The 23,636-nt window shown below is 33.1% G+C and overlaps 2 protein-coding genes across 8 annotated transcripts in view; one reads left to right on the forward strand and one right to left on the reverse strand.

The window, feature by feature from the left end:
• The window catches only part of Prestin (prestin), a 37,019-nt gene extending 17,046 nt beyond the window's left edge, over positions 1 to 19,973 (reverse strand). Inside the window, exons 1-4 of one of the 6 annotated variants that reach the window (XM_053760879.2) lie at positions 17,542 to 17,711; positions 10,052 to 10,337; positions 1,351 to 1,451; positions 243 to 404 (exon numbers count right to left, since the gene is read on the reverse strand). In XM_053760879.2, the coding sequence (XP_053616854.1) occupies positions 243 to 404; positions 1,351 to 1,451; positions 10,052 to 10,110 (322 nt within the window). In that variant the 5' untranslated portion in view covers positions 10,111 to 10,337; positions 17,542 to 17,711. Of the gene's footprint in view, positions 1 to 242; positions 405 to 1,350; positions 1,452 to 2,494; positions 2,854 to 10,051; positions 10,338 to 17,359; positions 17,712 to 19,831 lie in introns of those variants that run through there. The other 5 variants (XM_053760876.2, XM_053760877.2, XM_053760881.2 and 2 more) reach the window with 5 other exon arrangements.
• LOC128678974 (uncharacterized protein) lies at positions 18,942 to 23,435 on the forward strand. Of its 2 annotated transcripts, XM_053760893.2 has the most exons (5): positions 18,942 to 19,132; positions 19,213 to 19,338; positions 19,880 to 20,007; positions 20,404 to 20,501; positions 21,214 to 23,435. In XM_053760893.2, the coding sequence occupies exons 2-5, from the start codon at positions 19,293 to 19,295 to the stop codon at positions 21,386 to 21,388; spliced, it is 447 nt and encodes a 148-aa protein (XP_053616868.1). In that variant the 5' UTR covers positions 18,942 to 19,132; positions 19,213 to 19,292; the 3' UTR covers positions 21,389 to 23,435. The 2 variants fall into 2 exon arrangements, with proteins under 2 accessions (XP_053616868.1, XP_053616867.1); XM_053760892.2 differs by having other exon boundaries at positions 18,942 to 19,338.
• Positions 23,436 to 23,636: the final 201 nt, after the last annotated feature.

Raw genomic sequence — 23,636 nt, forward strand, 5'->3', positions numbered from 1 at the left:
TAGGTTCGTATCCTACTCGTGCCATATGAGTTTGTATATCAATCTGACTCACATATAGTAGTTTTTATAGACCTGCACACTGGTTGACATTTTAGTTCCCTAGTGTGTATGCGACGTGTATGTGTAGATAGTCGGTAAGTAGTCGTAAAAGTCATGTCAGATGCCTTTAGGCGACTTGATAACACACACTCGATATATAGGTATATATATACTAAGTGGTGATAATAATAATGATATTTCACCTTGTGGAATATGCATCACAGCAGTGGTAGCACCAGCCACCAGGTCACTGAGCAGGTACCTCTTGGGGCTGTAACGCGGCAGCCATTTTGTGATCGGCAACGCATTGACTATGCACTCGCCGAAGCCGCAGCTCTTGACCACACTTCTACACATGTAGCTCCCTGGAAAGTATACGTTATAGTTGTCGGAAGTGAAAACTTCTTTAGCGGCGTTGTGCACTTTTTGTGATGGGTAAAAATTGTTAAACTCGCGTCAGGACACGTGACCGCCTGATCGAAAATTCGTAAGATGTCAAAAATGCACAACGTTAATAGTAAAGTTTTTTCACTTTTGCCGGCACTCGCGGAGTGCAATCCGGTTTTTTATTTACTAGCATATGTTTTAGCTTATTACATAAATACATATTTATATACAGGGTATCAAACGCAAAACTCCTAAATACTACATGGGTACATCAAAACAAGCAACTTTTATTCTACGACTTTTCGTGATACGTAGTTTTTTTTTTGTCGTATTTAAAAAGTACAATTTAATTTGCTATTCTACACATGTTAACTCTATGTAATAGCCGAGCAACACGAGACATTACAGTAGCGTAATGTATCGGAATCGAACATAGAGTTAATGTTTTATAGAAACGACATTAAAACAAAAAAAAAATCTTTTGTATTTATTACGTTTAGACAAAAGTCGTAAAACAAAAGATGTTAGTATCTATGTACCTTATGCGCCTTGGAAGGTTATGCGTTAGATACCAGTAACTCTGTATATTGCTTGTAATATTAGCAAATAATAAAAGCTGTTTATTAGTGCGTCCGCTTATAAATTATTTTTGTCAATATCTCGCGTTGTAGGCAACGTATCGCGATGAAATCTATACAAGATTTTAAGTTAGACCATCCACTATACAACTGTGAAAACTGCATCAATTTCCATCCAGTAGTTTTTGCGTGATGCGCGGTCAAATATACAGGCGGAATATTAGTCCCATAAAGACCCCCATAACAATTTTTCTATAATATTTCCTATGTAAAGACATAGCCCACATGTTTCATAGTAGCCTCCGCATCTAGGGAACCGCTAAATAAAAATAAATGAATATTTTACATGGCTTGTCTGGAGCTTGATAGTCGGCGTCTTTGTTGAGAGCATCCTGTTGATACACCCGTCTCACCACGTTGAACTGCTGGCTGGAGCGGCTCTGGGTCCTGTGGAAAGAAACACACATGGTTGCATCATGCATGGGTATATTTCGAAAACAAACGTGTTTTACTACAACCAATCTACCTCTATGTTTGAGGTGGGCCGTTAAGTTGTAATACCTAATGTGCTCTATTATATATAATAAGAAATTTAAATATTAAATAAATATATTAGGACAAATCACACAGACTGAGCTAGCCTCAAAGTAAGTTCGAGACTTGTGTCATGGGATACTAACTCAACGATACTATATAGATAAACATCCAAGACCCGGGCCAATCAGAAAAAGATCATTTTCCATCATGACCCGACCCGGGATCGAACCCGGGACCTCTCGGCTCAGAGGCAAGCACTTTACCACTGGGCCACCGAGGTCGTCGAAAAATTGATAAAAATATTATAGTGGCGCCTAAATATCGTACTAATTTTGCGAAAGTTTGTGAGGATGTGCGTATGTATGTATAAATCTAATGGGATGATTGTTATGAAATTTGGTATACGGGTAGAATATAACCTGGAATAACATATAGGGTACATTTTATCTCGAAATTCCCACGGGAGCGAAGCCCCAGGGCGCAACTAGTGTTAAATATGGTGTCCTGGTTTGCGCCCTATAAAATGAAGTCACTACACAAAGCCAAGTGTGGGAAGTGACAACCTATTACTTATAGAGTGCGCAGTTTCGAAAATCTGCATTAAAATTTTCTTATCGCAATACCATGACATCACAACCGTATGAAAGTCTGAATGATTGAACCCGTGATTGAACGCTGTGTTATCGGTAACTATTGATTGAAACCTAGACAGCTAGATTATATTTATCTAATCATTACGAGCTAAATTTCCTTTGTTAAACGACCTCAAAATGGAGGTCTCTTTATAAAGTTAATCGATTACACGAAGACGAATGGAACGATTTGAATTTTTTTTAACACTTCTTTACGTCTCTCATCTTATAATTTTTAACATGTATTTATTTAATGTATTGTAATCTTTGCAGAAAGAGCAACTTAATAAATTACACTAATAGCCAATAAAATAGACTTGCCAATCGTCATCGCATTCGTAACTTTGCAATAGCGGTTCACTCTCACTGCCACTGGCCTTGTATTTCTCTCTGTCCGAAAAGAAAAATGTCTTTCGCATTCGCATTTTATTCGGCCACATTTGTCACAATTAAAAAATAAAATGTCACTTCAATGTACAGCACTGGCACATAAATAACACGGATTACATTTTTGAATTTAAAATAAGTACTTCAGTCTTCTGTATAAACATTCGATTTTTGATTACGTAGAAAAAAATATCTGGCTTTTGTTTCTGGCACTTCAAACCTAATTGGAACGAAATGAAAAACGTGTCGAACCCGTTTAAACAATTTTATCGTACTGGCACATAAATTCACTGAAGGAGAGAAAAAACAATCCATTAACTATTTATAAAAACATAGGACCGATTGGGCACGCGCGTAAGTTATTTTTTTCTAAGCATTTTATTGTATGTATGTATCTAATCTATTTTCATTTCATTTAATAAAAAAATTATTTAGAGAAAGGCAATATTTGAGATCATTATCAAATTATAAAGTATATCAATTATTAAATTAAATTTATTAAAAATATCTAGCACGGAGGTTAAAACTTTATTTTTGCAGTGAATCAGAATTATTATTAGGTATAGTCTATCACAAGGCATATTTGAAAATCGTTAATATTGATTTAAATGTAAGTTAAACGAGTTTTAATAGTGTTTGACATTAAATAGGTACCCAATACAGCCAAATGTTTTCTCACCAATTAATTACTATGTTTTAATATATGTAATTACATGTGTAGTGTATTATGTATATGTTACAATTATACATGAATTTCGAAATATTAAGCATTAATAATTATTATTTAGATTAATGCATTATGCACAATATGTAACAAAAGAAATGAATCTTGTTTGTTTGTAATAACTTTGTTTGGAAACTTTTGCCGAATTTAACTATTATTTCAAGAAAATTATTTTTACTGCGTTTCTTTCATGAAGCATACAAGATTTTCTTGAAAGACTTTCTCCATAATTATAAAAGTTCTTCAATTTTGTTCGCATATTAGATTCTCAAAATAGTAGATTATTGTGCATGCAGGTCTACAGGAACTATTTTAATTTAATAATAATTAAAATTTTAAACATTCGGGTCTCGTGATCTTATTTATTATTAAACATATATGCATTTATTCAATGATTTAATTAGCTAGTTATATATTTTATCCAAATAGCAGAACACACTAGAGAACACACAAATTAATTAAATTTAAATCACACTCATAATTGATATTTTATGTTTTAATCTAATTAGTTATTTCACTCGCACACACTTTCACAACGCACTGAGTCCAAAATTCATCGTTATCTAATTACAAAAAGAAACATATATTTAATCACAAATTACGTACACATCAAAACAAAAACAGAATAACGCGGGAATCTGTCAGACATAACCTAAAATTCGGAAGTAACTGACTGCGATAAATCGAGTTCTATACACAGATATGGCCAATGCAACATGATAACGCAACGCCTCGACCGGCCAACCGTTGGCAGGCAATCACAAATTGTGTTGTAAAGTTAATGAAACAGATTGGTAATTCGAGAATTGTTTCCTTTCAAATAACCATTTAGTTCACTGTAAGAAATTCTTTTCTGGGATAAGTTCACCTTTGTACGCGTCTGTTTCTTCATATTTTACTGCTAGCTCTGTATGTTTTCTTCGTGCAATAAAGAGTTTACAAACAAACACACGACTTCTTACTGCTTCGACATAAATAATTTTATGAATTTCGCAATATTTATCGCTCCTGTGGGAAATTCGGATTCAGGTTACATTCTACCACATATATATATAGTGTACCAAATTTCATATTAATCAGTACAGTAGATTTTTCGTGAGAGAGTAACAAATATACATACACAAATACACACTCACAAACTTTTCCATTTATAATATTATATTAGCCGTCCAAATCAAAAGGGACCTTTTGGCGACTAGCACTTAGATCTTTAAAAGAATTAACTTTTTAACTTTTTTCTTTCGGTATTCACGGCACACAGGACAGCACAAGGACCCTTTGGAGATATAGATAGATCCAACTCGTTAGAGGGCCTTTATTATTGTTATTAAATAATAATAAAATATACAATAACAAAAGAAATTAAAACTAATAAAAACAAATTATCAAAATAAAAAATAAAAGATATATATGTATATATATATATATATATATATATATATATATATATATATATATATATATATATATATATATATATATATTATATATATATATATATATATATATATATATATATATATATATATATATATCATACTACCAACCAATAACTACCAATCAATAACGCCAATTCTAAACAGGTCGGCCCATACCCAAAAGTAGGCCCTCCCGATCAGAAAGTAACAAAACGTCGAACAAAACGAAACGTCTAATGAGCAATCTACCTAGCTAGCTAATCGCCCATGTAGCAAAACGTCTAACTATGAAGGCATCTACAACAAAACGTCTTTTTAGGAAATCGACAGCTTTTCATTATGTACACTTATGAACATAATTGCTAGTAAAAGTCTAATAAAAAAAAATATTTTTTGTTTTCCACCTGGTGGACCAAAGGTGTTGACTGTAAGAGATCCAGAGGTAATATATAAACACCATGACAACCGGGAATAGAGTTTTCTGTTGGTGTAGTAGGAGACCCGATCCCGAGTGAATACTGTATATAATATATATATGAGATAGCCTGTTCCGACTTTTTTGATCAGACCCGATAGTGAACAGAGAGGCTCCTGACAAGGGAAATCTTCAACTGTTTACTGCGCGGACCGACTCCAATGCGACTTTAGTTCAATCTAGGGGCCTGAAATGAATCGCAATCATATATATTAAAAATTATCTCTGTGGTTGATTATATGCGTTTTCTAAATTTAGTTTTATATATATATATATAGTAGTTTATATATATATATATATATATATATATATATATATATATATATATATATGTTATATACATATTTTTTTTTACAATTTTCAATAATTTTATTGAAAATATTATCAATTTGTTATTTATTTATTTAATTTTTTTTAATAATGATGTGAATTCGTCCTCTTAATTTTTAATATCTATATGTAGACCTACATTTGTTAGTTGACGTCCTTGGAGAAAAGCCGCGGTGAAGTTTACTGTATATATAAATGTCAGTCCCTGCAATTCGTTATCCTGAGTTAGCGTACCCAGAAGGCTGAGAGCATTGCCACGTTGAATGGCAAAATAAATAAAAATAAATTAATTTGCGATGACCTATCGATATAACGTGTATGTATTGCAAATGTATTACAAACATTTCATACACGAGGAGATAATTTATCTATATTACATGGTAGGTAATTACCGTGTTTGTAGCTTTGGTAAATATAATTTAATTTAAACATGACGTGAAAAAGTGCCTGCGATGGCCTAATTTCTGAATAAATGATTTGATGTTGATAGTTCTTAAGTTTTATATCAACGTTGTCAATGACAAACCAAGAGTCAGTTCGAGTTATCGCTGAACTTCTCACGTAGCTAACAAAGAAAATAAACAAATACATTTTTTTAATTATTTATTCCGTTGTTGGATATAGATCTCACTTTTCCACCCGTCTTTGTCCATGACAGCCTGAAGAAGGGAATTTTAACGTAAATTAACTTTTGTTTCGAAAAATTAAAAACATCGTCGGATAAAACTATAAAAATATCCACATATTTTTATAGTTAGATACGAAATTAATTTACATAAATTTTATCGCACATATAACTTGTGAAACTAGTGGACTCTGGGTTCTGACGCTCTATGGCTGGGGAAGAAACCGAGAAAACGCTAAGATAAGAGTGATAGATCTATGACATTTGAAACTCGAAAATATAATTTTCATTCTTGATGATTCCCAATAAATTTATCACATCCCACATCCAAAACATGCAACAGAATTTTCGCCAGAATATGATTGCAAAGCGTTTTATCGATTCGATTGCAAATTATTTTGCATACAAGTTTTTTACGCATATAAATTGCATTTTTTTATCATATAATATGTGTGTATTAACTTGGAACCACAATACTATCTATTCCTGGCGTGTTATCGCCAGTCATGTGACGTGTAATCGTATAATCAATTTAAAGTTCATCGACTGTTATAATAACCTATGGCCTTTCTGTAAGTCAGGTGACTAAAGTTTGAATTTCTGGAAAAACGAAATCATATTGGATTTTCATGCATCGTCACTATTTCTCGAAATCGCGTCTTGATGAGTGGAAATGAATTTCTTCTCATAGCATTCATCATCACGATCATTAGTAGGGAAAAAATCCGCCAGGAAGTACAGCTCTTAAGGACTAGAGAAATAACTCGGTTCCATAACCTAAGACTGTGTTTGACAGTTTGAGGTAATTAAAACGCCTGGGAATTTGAATGAGCAAAGTTATTTATTACTATTTACTTGCTCTATGGTTTTATGTAGGCGCCAAGCCATTAATGAAACGATTCGAACGAATCGATTGTTACTTCCAGTATTATGAAGGACTTATTAATATGGATATTATAATATTTACAAAAAAACCTTGACGATTGGGAACCTCAGTCAGGGCGTAACCATTTTCTACTCACGTAACACGTTTCTACAAACGTGGGATTCAGGTTCGAATCCTACTCATGCCGTAGGAGTTTACATACAAATCTGACTCACGTATTTTCATAGACCACCACTTGCTTCCACCGAAAGGTGAAGGAAAACAAACATCTTGAAAAAACCCACACACTGGTTGACATTTTAAGTTCACTAGTGTGTATGCGATTACTTGTCACTAGACGTGTATGGTAGTCGTAAAAGTCATGAATAAAATCTGACTCCTCGGAAAGAAGAAAATATAATCGGGATGAGATAAAATCGGGAAAGAAAATGATATGACACTGATGACATATCCATCAGTATCACCAATTCAAAGTACGATTTTACATAATAAAGATTCACGTGCCTCGATGCGATGCGACCGGAATGACGGTTTAAATAATGTTATCTAAAATCCAAACACGAGTTTGATTACGTAACAATGGTTCCGTGTTAGCCACTTTATTTCGAAACTGAAACTGAAACTCCTGGCCGAAATCCTACTTCTTACTCTGTCTCATCTCCGTATGTTCCCGGCTGTATTCTGGGCTGTGACGCCCCGGTGATGAACGCAACCGAGAACGAAGGCGGTCGGCGTAAAAAAATATTTTCCGACTGGCCGCCTGGCGTCAAACCAGTTAAGGAATGCTGTTGTCTATCCTACCTTGTTGCCTAGGCTACTGGAAGTTGATCTCATCTGTGCCTAGGCTATCGAAATACTAGTTACATTCGACTAATATGCAAAAGATTGAATGTGTAGAGTGCGTAAGGATGTTTGTTAGTCTATATCGTAAATTCTACTAGACAGATTACGATCAAATTTGGTACACGCATAGACTATAACCTGGAATATCGCATAGGGTACTTCTTATCCCGGGTTTATAATTAATTTACTTCCACGGGAGCGAAACCACATGGCGATCTATCACAATCTAACTAATAACATAAATGCGAAAGCAGATAAAGACACAAAAAGTTTGTCTGTTACCTCTTCACGCGTAACCAATCTTCTTGAAATTTTGCATATATATATAGGTAGTTCTCGGTAGTGTGTATAGTTCTTTCTATAGATGTTTTGCACCAAATAGTTTATATAAAACAATACGATAAGGCGCACACTAGCGCTACTATCAAATTTTTATCTTTTATTTCTTGGCGCAAAATAAAAAAAATACTATATCACATTATGCCACACTAGAAAAAAAAATTAGAAAGTATTATAGTTTAGCATTATGCGTGAAAACGTGGACAACATATTTATCGATTTTGTGTGTGTGTGAAACAATAGCGCGTTCTAGCAATCTAAGTATATTGAATCAATGAAAATTATCATAACACACACGTGCCACAGTAACGTGAAGGCGATGTCAATTAATAAGCAAAAATAAGTTCGCACTGTTTGTAGGTATATGGAATACTACCGACCGGTTATCATAACATCATTAATTAAACGAAGACGTCATTAATTATTATAATGGTTGCTGCTGTGAGGTGTCCACTGTCGAAGCGCTTTTGATACTTATTTCCAAATTACAAAAACATATTTATATGAAGCTTGTATAGTGAGAACAAGTGACTTTTTGAGTCATTCATTAGTTCTACGAAAATGTAATTTTTGACACAAGCTTTGATTGTTGTCAGAGATATCTTATTGCATTCAATGTGTGACAAAACAATCTTGTCCGTGCAAACCGTTGAGGAGTTCCCTCGCCGGGAGCCGTTCGGAGAAATTTCAGCACAATCGGTTGAAGATATATGCTTCAAAATTGAGTTGCAAGAGTTTACTCTAGTTTCATACACATATAGTTATGACTGTATGTCCCTAATGCCTACGTATATTGTAAAAACTAAACTACAATAAATGTTATTACTAAATGTAGTTACATTTAGTAATTACATTTATTGTTGTTACATAGTATTGTAGTAACATTTAATGCAGTTGCATTGCATGTTAAATATATGTATGTATGTAATTAAATGTATGTCATTTTGGTAAAAAAAAACATATTTCCCAGCCAATTACTGTACATAATAATTTTAGTTAATTAAATATTGTATATTTATAGTATTTAGATAAGTAACAACACCTGTGGCCTAATGTCCATCATGACTGCTACACTGGAGGACCCAGGTTCGATCCCCGGTCAGGTCAAGATGATAAAATCATCAACAAAAAAGAAAAAACTTTCAAGCCAATAAAAGCGACATTCATATAAAATATAAGACGTTCTTGCTGTCTGTCACATAGGTGTTAACTACCACGCTAATATATGTAGCTGTGTAGGTGACGTAAACATTGATAACTATAATTATTACGTACCTACCATACAATTTTCTAACCACGAAGCGATTAATATTAATAATAGTATATATTCGTGGGCCACAATTAGCGTAATTAGGTACAACCAACAGCACATCATACTACCCAAATTCATTGCAAAATCGTCGCTATTACCGCGCGATAGAGGTTCATGCAGGGTTACTTGATGTGCTATTGACTGTACTATTATGAATTATGATGATGAAAAGATGATAAAATAAATAAATATAAATATATTAGGACAAATCACACAGATTGAGCTAGCCCCAAAAGTAAGTTCTAGACTTGTGTTATGGGATACTAACTCGACGATACTATATTTTATAACAAATACATACAACAGATAAACATCTAAGACCCGGGCCAATCAGGAAAAGATCATTTTCCATCATGACCCGACCGGGGATCGAACCCGGGACCTCTCGATTTAGTGGCAAGAACCTTACCACTGCGCCACCGAGGTCGTCAAATAGTGTTGTGGCTTACGCAGCTATCGATTCGATACTACCGATATTCCAAGGGTGACTATAAATTTACGACAACACTAATTGAATAGGTACTAAGCTAAGTACTTACAATCCATTTGGGTTCAATTTCTCCTTCTCTTCCGGTTTCGCGTTGGAATTTTTCCTCATTATGGCAACACTCACTAATAGTTTTTTTTTTTTTATCACAGTTATTTTTTGTCTATTTACGTATCACACAATATTTGATTTTTAAGTTTTTAGCACGTTAACTGTTTGTTTTCCTTCGACTTTTACTTCTACTATTATTCTTAAAATTATCTAGTTATCTATGTAACTAGATAGATTTTTATCTATATTTTTGGATTTGGTAGCTTCACATGATCCTTCATAAACGCCTAAGCAAAACACAGATTATGTAAATTATCAAAAAATAAGTGATATGTACAGTCAACATTACAGAGATACACTAAAATCAAATCATTTATTCAGAAATTAGGCCTTCACAGGCACTTTTTCACGTCATATTCTAAATTAAATGATGTTTACCAAAGCTACAAACTACTAGCATTTCGGAACGACCACTGCTGAGAAGAAATGCCGAAAGAAACTCATTCAAACAGTGTTGGTCCCTATTATGCCAGAAGGGCTTACTATTGAATTGACTAAACAGTGAATCTGTGTAATGTTGACTGCATGTGAATATCACTTATCACATCACCTATTGCACGCACACACCAGTTTTTTTTTTAATGTTTGTTAAGTGTGTGTATGCAATAAAGCTTATTTTATTCTATAATACTCTATTTACGCACATTAAGTTACCCTGCACAGACCTCCACGACGTAGTATTAGTGACGCATTTGCAATGAATTGAGTTGAGTATTGATATCATATGATTTGCTGACGATTGTACGAATTGTAGACATCTATGAAAGACGTGTCTGCCTGTCTGTCAGAAAACAACCTATGTTTGTCTGTAAAAAAAAACAACCTTTATTGACCGAACGAGCGAAGCGAGCGAGCTCTAACATTCTACTTGGGGCAAAATAGGTACATTTTTTGTATGTATGTTTGTAACGCGATAACTTTAGAACAGTAGGTCCGATTTTGATAAAATTTAAATGGGTGTGTAGGATATGCCAATAGAATTTTTAAGTTAGTCCCCACTAACTTAAAAATTCTCAATCAATGAATCAAAATCGGTTAAGTTGTTTTTGAAATATTCACATTTTTAGTAAAAACTCACCAAAATTTATAAACTTGAATATTTGCCTGTGAGAAAAAAATTATCTGTGCGTATACATATGTATATAATAACCCTGCCCTGTTGTTTACATATAATACTTAAAGCTAAATTGTTATGTTTTGTCAGTATAGCACTTTACAATATATATAACATTGACAGAACGACTAACAACTAACTTTTTTTATGAATAAGAGAGAGAAAGTCTTTTATAATATACTATAACCGTTTGTCTCCCAATATTGGGCAAACTCCCTCCACGGAGGCGCTGGCTAAAGTATCGAACTGTTTCAACAAAAATGGCGCGTTTCAACAAAAATGGCGCGAAAACAATATTAACACGTAATGTCCCACTCACAAAAACTAATGTTGTACTGTAAAAAAGTGGTATCTTCCAGACCGACTATTCTCATGATATGAATGTAATCATACAAATAAATGCTTACTCATAATGTTATTAAAATTATGATGATAAGATAAAAAATATCCAGTCATAAAAGGCAAATATTTAAACGTTTAAGATATTTGTACAGGGTGAAAATATTATTTCCTGTTCTTTAAATATATTGTACATAACTAGCGGCCGGACTCGTGTACAACTACGAGTATAATAAAATATATATTTATTATATATTATCATACATTATGTACTTTTATATATTATTAGAAAAAAACATTGTAAGAAACAATAATGGTAAGCCCTTCTGGATTTTTAGGGACCAACCCAACACTGTTCAAATGAGTTTCTTTCGTCATTTCTTCTCAGCAGTGGTCGTTCCGAAATGCTAGTAGTTTGTAGCTTTGGTAAACATCGTGTTTTACTATGCAGCTCAGTGCAGCAGTGATTTACGTGTTTGTGAAAAAATGATGTCATAGGGATGTCAAGCAATGTTGCAAACAACCGATAGATTTACCATATATCAAAATAATACTAGCCAGATTTTTTTTTTACTTTTGACATATTCGATACCCACTGTTTATTCAATTTGAAGCATGTATTTGAAGACTCTTTAAAATCATTACAAAATAACACACAATCATATTTTTTTTCTATAAATAACCTAGATTCTCATTATTTATCGAAAATATAGATATAAAAAAATGTTAAATCTCCCTGTTATGGTTATCCATAATTAACATTATATAAATGCAAAAGTCTGTCTGTTCCGATTTCAAGGCTAAAACGCTGGACAGATTTTGATGTAATTTGACAGCCGCGGGCATAAGCTAGTGCAAAATGAGTATTAATTTCATTTTATCGCTACCTATAGGTACATCCCATACAATGTATGTCTATACATGTGTAAATATGTATTAAACAAAGTCATCTAACGTCTAGAAGACAGTCCAAAAAGATAAAATGAGAAGAGCTGTTTGTGTTACTTAATAATAATAATATCATAACTAATTAATTTATTCATGTCTATGTAGTTTTCGCCCGCGACTTCGTTCGTACCCGTCGACGACGCTGTCGGTCATTGCTAGACAAATGTTCTCTAAATAAATTAATCGACAACACTCAATGACCCACACTAAGCACTATAGCTATTGATGGACACAAACACAGATATTATGTGACAGTTCCAAATATTTGGTCGCGCTGGGAATCGAACCCAGTTATTTATTTCCTCTGTAAGTTATTTCCCTGTTTTGGGGGATCTGAGTACCTAGTACCTAAGGTGTAATGATTAAGACGCCCGCCTGTGAATCGAAAGGTCCCAGGTTCGAATCCTACTCGTGCCACATGAGTTTGTATATCAATCTGACTCATGTCTAGTAGTAGTTTTCATCGACCATCACTTGCTTCCGGTGAAGGAAAACATCCTGAGGAAACCTGCACACCGCTTGATTATTAACTTGTGTGTGAAATGGAGAAGGCAATGGCAAATCACTCCATTAACAATGCCAAGAAAGTTGTTGTGTGTGTTTAATTCCACGTAATGACAACGACCCTCAGCCATGAGGAATACGACTATGGAGAAGTACCTATATAAGGTTATACAATGCGTTTTACGATGAAATTGCAATATTTGCATGTAGGTAGACGTTTGAACCACATTGTGATATCTTGTCTAATCGCGGTTCATTAACCCCACTAAATATATGTATAATGTATCGATGTTGTTCGATTAATTAAAGAATTATATTCCAAATGATGTATTCAAAATACTTATTTTAGTTTTAGATTTAGACAAAAAAAAAACAACGGAATGAAATAATTGTAAAAAACAATTAACTATACTTTAACTTCAACATACAAGTACTGCGTCTAAGAGTTTGCAGAAAACGTCCGCGCGTTCTTTTGAATTGTTTCTCATCAACTGTTCAAATATTTGTTAAACAGTATTTAAATTAAACGAGTTTCTTACAAACATTTCTCCTCAATAGTGGTCGTTCCGAAATTATAGTTCAGAAATATCATAAAATTTTAAAGACGTGAAACAGCGCCGATAAAGTTATAATTTCAGAATAAATAATTTGACATGATACTTTTTTTATATTACTTTTTATTGTACTAGTGCTGTGCAAAACATTAGTTAGGTACCGTATCGATAAGGTCATTGTATTTTTATTGATTTTGTTATCGTATCTCAGACGTCGACATCTAGACAAGATATCGATGATAAACCTTTCATAAAATGGATATTGGTAATATACAGCAGTTTTGTTACGTACTTATACTGATAATTAATCACTATAATACAGGATTAACTTTAAATGGATAATTGCACAATAATAATATTTAAGTCAGTATTAAATGTTGTTAGCTGAATATTCTATCTACGTTAGTTTAACGAGTTGTATCAAGGTGACCTGGAAAGTAAATGTTTGAAGTAATGAAGTTGAATATCTATTTTACAAACAACGCTATTATTTTTGCATTCACTTTGTAATTACTTCGTGGTTTGACCGGCTTTAATGTCAAACAATACGGGAAATAGAATAGTCATTATTCTATAGTAAGTTTGTAGGTTATCGTTGAGTACTGGAAATGGTACCTACCTATATATTTAACAATTTATAGACTGTTTTATCGCCTCTGTCGTGTTCATAATAAGGTGCATTGAAAGTGTTTTATAACTTAACTAGAGGCTCAACACGGGTCGCTCTGGTAAAACCTGATAACCTTAACCATCCTCAGGATTCACACTAGCTTTTCAAAAAATCCGCATCAAAATCCGTTGCGTAGTTTCAAGATTAATTTAAGATTAGATATCAGACAGCGGCGCGGCGGCGTATCCAAATAAATCTAAATTTAAGTGATAAAACAGAGTTGATCATGCATTTGCACAGTGATTGATAATAAGAAAAATAAATACATAGCCTACATAAGGACATATTTGTATATCAGTCGCCTTGACTCATGACTATGACTGAATTTTACACTGTAACTACTATTTAACTAGCGAATATAATTTACAAAGCTTAATGTATTTTAATGGCATAAATAAATAAGAAAAATGTAACGACAAAACGTACGTGAATGTTTAATAAAAAAGAACATTTATTTTATTCTTGAAATTAATTGAAATACTTTGCACGACAAGTGTTTGTTGTTGAGAATAGTTTTATCACTCCACATAATTTAATTCTAGAGAATAAAACTCAGGTCACTGAAAATATTCAGCTTTGTTAGCGTAGGTACCTATTCGACTCCTGTGTTGCGCAGTGAAGATCAACATTACTTAGTATCGTTCACAATAGACAATTAAGTTTATACTTTTCTGTTGCTATGTATATATATATATACTACCGGCCTGTCCTGGCTCCGTTCAGGTAAAAACATAGTGTATACGCGACAGAGTTTTATAAGATCCAAGGAAGGATGTAAGAATAGAGCAAATTGACCTGAAGATATACTAGTTTGAAAGCTTGCAGACTGATGGGGTGTGTAGTACCTATTCATTTGGAGACTATTATATATTTAACCGTCATAATTTTCACGGTTATTGTGAATACAGTCATGCTGTAAATTATGAAAAGGTAGACAGTTTCACAGTTTCAGCGTTCGTATGAATAGAATAAGGTATTAATAAAGCATTTACAATTATTTGTGAACATGACAGTATCGCACGTGCCATCTTGGTTTCAAACTAATAATTATTATATCTACTTTTAATTAAAATATCTGCTATTACGAAACAAATCATTGAAAATAAGAACGTGGCCGATCTTTCATTGATAGTTCCACAGATTGAGATTTCATTTTGGGAACTTAGTTTATTTGATTGATTGTTTGAGATTGATGGAAAATATCATCGATATGGACACATGGTAGGAGTGGGAAGGCTTTTACCCAGCAGTGGGACATTAGCTATTAAAAATATATTGGTCAACTCATCTCATGGTCTAAGTTTGGAGTGGGCTGAGTTGACTAAAGAGCCAAATCAATCGTACTAACCTTGAGCATATCTAAATCAAGTTCATTATTACAGATAGTTACCTCTTAATTACAATGTCTATTTACTTTAAGTACTAAAGATTTCAGCCATTTTTTTGCCGAGAGCAAGCTGCCGACAGCGTTTCACACTTCACTTGATCAAATTAAGATTACAAAGAAATGAAGTCACGCGTATACATACGTATTTCGTTAGGATAAAACAGTTTATCATTCCGTGGGAAAAACCAACCAACCAGACCAACTACACTATTTGCGCTTTTTGGTTACCTAGGTATAAGGAAAATAACACGAAAACAGTTTTAAAAAGACCATTTAGTAGAATGAAGCTTCTTAAGTTTTTTCTTTAAGGATTTCTTTCTAAACATATTACCTATACCTACCTGTCGATGAAAATTATTTGTGAAATTAGTTAAATTCCTTTACCTACGCGTATCTATACAGGGAACATTGCTAAACAAATTAAAATTAATAAAGCCGATTATTTTTATCAATCGATCATTTAAGTGGTAAGCATTTTTTAATTAGCGCCGTTTAAAATTGATTAATATTAAAAACAAATTGATAATCTTAATTTTGGTACCTATTCGAATCATCAACGGCGTAACTATTCTATAAGATGTCATGTTGCAAAACTTGCTAACGTATTTTACGAAACGAAAAACAGTTTTTGTGTTATAGATGGATAATATTGTATCGAGCACATTGTTGTATCAGTCTTAACGGACATTATCAGTGAATAGAATACGCAGATAATGTGTACGAAGTAAAATATACCTGTATAAATATGTAACAAGTAATGTTAAGAGTTTTTGTTAACACAGTTCTTTATCTTTTAATAGTCCATTTGAACAATATCATCACTCAAAGTCGATCAAATTCAAATTCACATACAAATTCATGACAGCAATACGTTAATTTCTGTATAACCTATATGTATAAGCGTAATATAACTATACGCGAATCAACTTACAGCAAATGATAGCGGAATCAAAACTATGAACATTGAAGTAACCTTATTTAAAAATGTTGAATGCAATGAAATGTTCAAGAACCTTCATTTTAATCAGCTTTTCCCTATAGGAAACATAAGTATCTGTACTACTTTGACCTTCCTTCACAAAGTGAAAAATATTAGATTCAAAACGATTGAAGAATTTGCTAACTACTTACTATACAAGTCTTAATGAGATAAGACCTATGTATATTTGAATAAGCAGCGTAGTACTGGACCCTTCTATACTTTAGTCTAGTCTGTCATTAGTGCATGTATTTAATGTAATACCTACACACATACAGTACCTAAAGAAGTTATTTAGGTATTTAACATTTCTGACTTTGTAATAATTGTTAATAATTTTGATAAGATCCATATATAAAATACTTAGTAACTATTAATTATATTACCATAATATTATTGTTACGATATGTAGCAGAAGTTGCAATAACATTGTACTATGTCTAATAGATGTTATCATCTGACTGATGTCAATTCATTACTTCTTTCACATTGCACATGCGCGTAGGTGTAAACTTCTGATTTGTATTTGCGTGAGATTTCAATGCATAATTTTAAAACGATCTATTTATAATTAGAACATAATTTCACGAAATTAAGCCACCTAGAGTCTAAAGATAGGAATGATGTAAATATCCAAACAGGCTCTTTGCAAATTAATTCATTACATTCACTTTATGAATACCTAAATTATAAATATGCACTATATTTGTTAAAATATTTTCAAGAAAATAAAAAAAGAAAATATCTAGCCTACCTTGATTTTAAAACTAATCGATTTCGGAATTCATAATGTGGTATTGTTGGATTTATCGATATTGCTTGTGTTATTTCCCCCAACCATAGCCCATCACTATCAAGGACTAATTTTCAGGAAATTTGGAACGCTTGCCAATATGATAAAGCTACATTTTGTGAGAAATTGTAATTACTATTCACAATATGCGTAAGTATAATCTATAAGCACAATTGATCAGTCACTTTATAACTGTTTCACAATTTACACTGGCACTAAACTTTATTATTATGTTTTAGTGGTTTTTTTAGAGCCGTTGTTGTTACAATCGGACTAAGCGAGTCCTCGACATTGCGCCTCGGTACGCGAAACTAAAATAACCTAGCAGGCCACTGTTTGACAGCGCATGAATGAACAGCTGATCATGCCGTGCGAAATCAGCGGCGATTCAAAGTAGATCTTATTTTAAGAGGCAATTAAGTCTATTTTTGAAATCGGTCAAACTCTCTGCACGAATCTGTCATGTCTTCGTCACGATCTAGGGTTTCCTGAAAAAATACTTGCAAAAAGTTTTAATGTCATTGTTTGGATTTTAGAGTTCCGTAATGTTACAACCCCGATGTGGATTGTAGCCAGAGTTGGCGTAATCGATCTATCAATTGTAATCTGTATATACGATTTTAAATTAATACGATTAAAATAAAATGAATAAAATTCCCTGTTATTAGTGAGAGTTTTTGAGATTATTTTTCATTTGAGAGTTTGTCCGGTTTGTAAGTGAAGTGAGTATTAAGTCTTTTATATTTACAGGGTAAACAGAGCCAACTTTGTAATAAGACCATTTTCCAATTCCATGAAAAATAGTTTCAGAAGTACTTAATCTTTGAAAAGTAATCTCGACTAATGAGTTTACAATAATCTTGATTTTTTTTCAAGATTTATTGTATAATCTGTAATGCTTTCCGAAGATTACAAAATACATGTAATCGAAATCATTACTCCAATTATTTTTTGCCCATCTTTTAGTATAAATGTTTTCAAAGTAAAAAAACTAAATAGTCCTACCAAATCTAAATATTGATGTATACAATGTTGTCTTCGAATAAAATTTCCTAAACGGTACAAAATAATAAAGCAAAATAATAAAAGCCCTTTAGAAATTTTATAAACAAATTGTTTCTCGGCTCGATTAGGGCTTCATCCTTCCACCATGGTGTTTTATAGATTAATGTGTAAGTACTACAATAACAACAGGTTATTAGACAGACAAAACTAAAATTCATTGATTGGTGTTGACTTAGAAATGTAGGTAGGTATGTAATATATCATATATATAACTAACTAGATGTTGCCCGGGGCTTCGCTCTTGTGGGAATTTTACGATAAAATATAGCCTATAGCAATCTTGGATAATGTACCTTTATAATGGTGAAAGAATTATTGAAATCGGTTCGGTAGTTTCATAGATTATCTAAAACATACAAACTCACAAACGCTTACCCCTTTATAATAATAGTATATATTAAAAACTCACGTACGGAACCATATACTACAACATTGCAAGAGGGCAACATCGATATCTTCACGCGCTTGTCAACATGTCACCGTCCGTCAAGTTAGTCATTTGAAGTTTCCTTTGAAATGTTTCATTGACGAACATAAAAATAAATAAACTAATTTAAATACCAAGACCACAGAATACAATTGAATTGAAATAGTATTTAAAGTCTACAATGAAATTACATATTTATGTTCCAAATTGACTGATAACAGCAATGGTTCCTTAGCACCGAGGTTACCTAATCAATTGTAAACGTTTACGTAATTTTATATGAAACAAATTATATGTCTTCGTAAAAATTATCATGATATAGATTTCAGTTTATCGGTGTCTGTGTTCCAGTGTGTATAGTTTCAAAGGTTTCGTCTGTGATAGATATATATAACCTTAAAAATGAGCGACCAAGACTTGTTCCGCGATACGTGGGTTCGTTACCTGGGTGAGTGCTAACAGCATTCAGGACTTAAAATTATATTATGGATATAATCTATTTTTATTTATTCGTATGATACTAATGCGTTTTTTGTTTATATTTTATGATTTCCATACTGAATGCTGTTGAGGGTATTGTATATGAAATAAATTTATATAAAATAGGCAACCAATTAATATTTTTAATTCACACATCTGAAGGATCGTACAATTATAAATTTATCAATGAAAGTATCATGTTAATAATGAAATTATTTAAGATATAGCAAAAAGTAATTAAAATTTTTGATTTGTACAAATGAACAAAAATTTAAAAGAAGTAGTATATACCAAAAACTGTTGACTGTTTATTGTTAACCTCATAGAGCAACATGGGTCTTCCGTACCGGAAGATAACCTCAATCAATTACCATGTGGCCTGATCGGACACAATCCTATTGTTGTGAGATTGAAACATCAAATATTAATCAATTGTTTCACAATAACATAATCCAACTCACCCCTCATCCCTAGTGATGTAGCAATCGCTAAACAGGTCCATGTTGCAGGGTACGCCAATGAGGTGGGTGAGTCGTTCCGTGCGCTAGTGCCAGCGAAGGTGGTCCGGTGGTCCTATGGGGTGGCTTTCGCTTACTGCTTCGCTGACACCATGCACAAGAGCCTGAGAACATTGAAGGTGATTTGTTAAACTCAACACTTTAAATGTGCCCTCACTGCTGGAGTTCAGGTCAAATTCAAATTCAAATCATTTATTCAGAAATTAGACCTTCACAGGCACTTTTTCTCGTCAATCTTTATATTTATAGTTATTTCTCACAAGCTACAAACTACTGGCATTTCGGAACGACCACTGCTGAGAAGAAATGCCGAAAGAAACTCATTTGAACAGTGTTGGTCCCTATCATACCAGGTCTCAGGATAGAAGGATAATCTATGGATGAATATTGGATGTATTTTCCTGGTTTCTACTGTAGTGCAGATATTGAGCGTCGAAACCCAGAGCATTATTTTCACGCAAAATTTTATTCCCTGTGTGGTATGGATTTAAAAAAAAATTAAATGTAATTTTCAGAATGATGGTCGGCCAAAGAAAGTATTAATAGAAGCTGGCGACGCGTTGATCTGGCAGACCCTGGCCTCCGTGGCCATCCCTGGGTTCGTCATTAACAGGTAACATATTATACACTACTATTAATAGAAGTGCAATATTAATATAATATAGCCGTTAATCTAGTTAGAGAGCGCCTTACTAAATATTTGTAGCAAAGTCGTCTGAACATTTGCTAAGAGAAAAATTGTAGGTGTTTGATTACACCTTCAGTTATTTCGTTTTTAAAAATAGCTCTTTATTCTTATTCAGAATTTAAAGTCATTGAATCTTTTTGAGTTGCGACTTGTCGCCTATTCGCCCACCTTTTCATACAAATATAATGTCACGTCTTTACTATTCCGGCATAAACAAGTCAAGAATCAGAATCACAATTCTTGACTCTGTCTACCCCGCAACAAGAAAAGGCTACGTTTAGATTTTTAGTGGGCTTATTTAATTGACATTTAGAAATATTGAATAGGTTGCTAGTTTGAGAAGCATCTCAAATTCCTACATTTTACAAATTTTTTTTGGCATGGTAATGGCAGATTTTATTCAAGTCGTCTAGAGGCATCTGACATAATTGTTACGTATACCGCCATCTAGTGGCAGTACTTGCATGCATACACACTAGTGAGGTACCTAGTCTATGAACTACACAAATCAGATTGGTATACAAACACAGCATGAGCAGGATTCATACCTGAGACCGTTCAATCACAGGCAGTCTCAACCACTGGTCCACCACCGCTTAGAACTTCACCAGGGTAATAGTACTTATTTCTTTTACAGAATATGCACATACTCAAATAGGGCACTCGCGAGGCGATTTCCTAAAATGCTCTTCTTAGCTCGAGGGTGGATTACAGTTGGAGTGGGTCTTTTATCAATACCAATCATAGTGCGACCCATAGACAAAGGGACTGATCTCTTTATGGAAGCTACATACAGGCGGTGGATGAAATAGTCTGTCTATGAAATTGCTATTGTTTTTATTTTCGATTGATCTGCCTGTAAGGTGGATTTGTTCAATGACTTAATGAGTTCCCGAGGGAATTTCGGGAATATTTTTATTCCAAGTTTTTTTTGGTTTATAGACTTGTCTATGGTATGCCGAATTTTAAATTAGATTTTTCTTCTGTTCAGTATGTAGTTCCAAAGATTACTGTAGAAATTAGATTAAGTGTCATAGAATTGAATTATTTACATTAGTGCCATAATTTATTTCGTTGGAAAATATTTAAATTATTATTATTATATGTAGTCGTGATTTTAGTTGTACTATGTAAAACATAACTTGAGTCACATGACAGCAGAATGAACCGATTATCCAAAATGACAGCGACAGAGACAGATGTATTGTTTTCATACCTGTCTATTTGATATCTGTCACTGGACTCAAGTTGTATTTTCAAAGTTTATAGTTGTGATCAAAATGTCAGATAGTGCCCAAATAATGACATTTTTAATACTGTTTTGACAAATAAGCTGTTAAATAAATAATTCTAATCAAATTAGAATAATTATACGCTTTCAATATTAGTGATAAAGTAAAGAAAATTCATTCCAATGTTTATTATAAAACTGTATTAGATTTATAGTTGAAAAGCTTATGAAAATGAAGGATGTTGGATGTGTTAAGTGTCCTTAAAATTGTAAATGATGCTGGAGGGGATACTATATTATATTCAGTGTACTATATCACGTCTTTTTCTCTTACGGGGAAGACAGAGACAAGCTTTAGTTGTTATATCTGGTATTACTGTGTACGGAGACTTATTTTGAGTTTACTTCAAAAGTGTTAATAACTATAGGAACATTAACGTTAACAGGTTTGATCACAAGAAAACCTAGGTATTCAAAAAACGCCATTTTTTTCCTAGTTTTAGTTTTAAAACGTTACTCTAGTGAAATTCGTACGTGTAGAAATAATTATTTAATTTATTTGTTGTTATTGTGTAAAAGAAACTAACTATATGCTTAAAATATTTTGATGTGTTCTGATGTTATATTCTTGTGTTCAGATGTTTTGATATTAAATTCCTTTTATGTAAGTTTTAATTGTAACTGATTCCTTGCTCGAAACGATAAATTACACAAAATAATATTGCAGAGTATTAGTGCCATACAATTGTTAATTAAATATTATACATATTTTATTTATCAATCACATATACGAACATAAAGAACATAAATAATTAAAGACTGCGTGTCATGAACCATATGTAAACCAAGTATGGGTTGTCTGAATTAAAATGACGCGCCTCACTGCTGTCGTGGAAAGTGCACGCGTCTTTTCAAATTAGCCGAGCTATCAATTTAATATTCATAACTGATTGAAACACAATATCCGTATATATTTTTTGTAATTTTTCTTTTTTCTATCATAATTTCTTTCCACTCTTTATTTCTTGTAAAGTACTATTAAGTATTATGTGTTTTGCTCACAAATTTAGTTGAATAATAATTTTTAAATGTGTAGTAGTAATTTTCAAATTTCGAGTAGGCAGGGATACGACCATACAGCCAAAACGATGCTCGCTAACCCAACAAGCATTTGTCAAGTCGATCCATCTATACCCGAAGTTTTTTCAGTCGTCATTCAATATCTAATATCTATGAATATAATACGTTTATTCGTTGACGTGACGTAAGTAACGGAGCGTAGTGCAGAGCAGTGAAGCCGCGCTGATTGCGCTGCCAAAAAAATATTCCTGGGCGTTAACGCATCTCTGACTTATTATGCGCAAAGAAGTTGTCATTTCATGCATCGCGTCATAATGAACAAAAAAATGGTTGCCTGTAAAGTCGGTTTTACGGGCGAAGATTTTACGTGACAACGTCTTTTTACGCGCGCGGCAGACCGATCATAGTTGAGTGGGAGAGAGACGCAAGGCATTCGGCGGGCCTCTCTCTCGTTCGGTGACTCATCGTAACGTTACCGGGCGTTACACTTTTTCATAAGTGACTCCCAGCCGCAACCTAATTTAAGACGTTGTCACGTCAAAAAAATATTTATTAGGTAATAAAGTATAAAATGCATACATACTTTGAATTTACACAAAATTAAATTTAGCATAGATGTTAGGGCTGTGAATTATGATTCCATGGAATGAATTCCATTCCAACATTTTTGTTAACGTATTAAACGCCACAATCGCATGTACATTATATCTACGACAAGCTATATCAATGACCCTAGTGCATCAGTATTT

This window comes from Plodia interpunctella, chromosome 21 (genome assembly GCF_027563975.2).
Source record: "Plodia interpunctella isolate USDA-ARS_2022_Savannah chromosome 21, ilPloInte3.2, whole genome shotgun sequence".
NCBI classification, from domain to species: domain Eukaryota; kingdom Metazoa; phylum Arthropoda; class Insecta; order Lepidoptera; family Pyralidae; genus Plodia; species Plodia interpunctella.

Coding starts and splice junctions, on each gene's coding strand:
- LOC128678974 (XM_053760892.2), top strand. CDS start 19,293: ATGAGCGACCAAGACTTGTTCCGCGATACGTGGGTTCGTTACCTGG. Junction 20,008..20,403: donor AGAGCCTGAGAACATTGAAG/GTGATTTGTTAA, acceptor TGTAATTTTCAG/AATGATGGTCGGCCAAAGAA. Junction 20,502..21,213: donor CCTGGGTTCGTCATTAACAG/GTAACATATTAT, acceptor TTTCTTTTACAG/AATATGCACATACTCAAATA.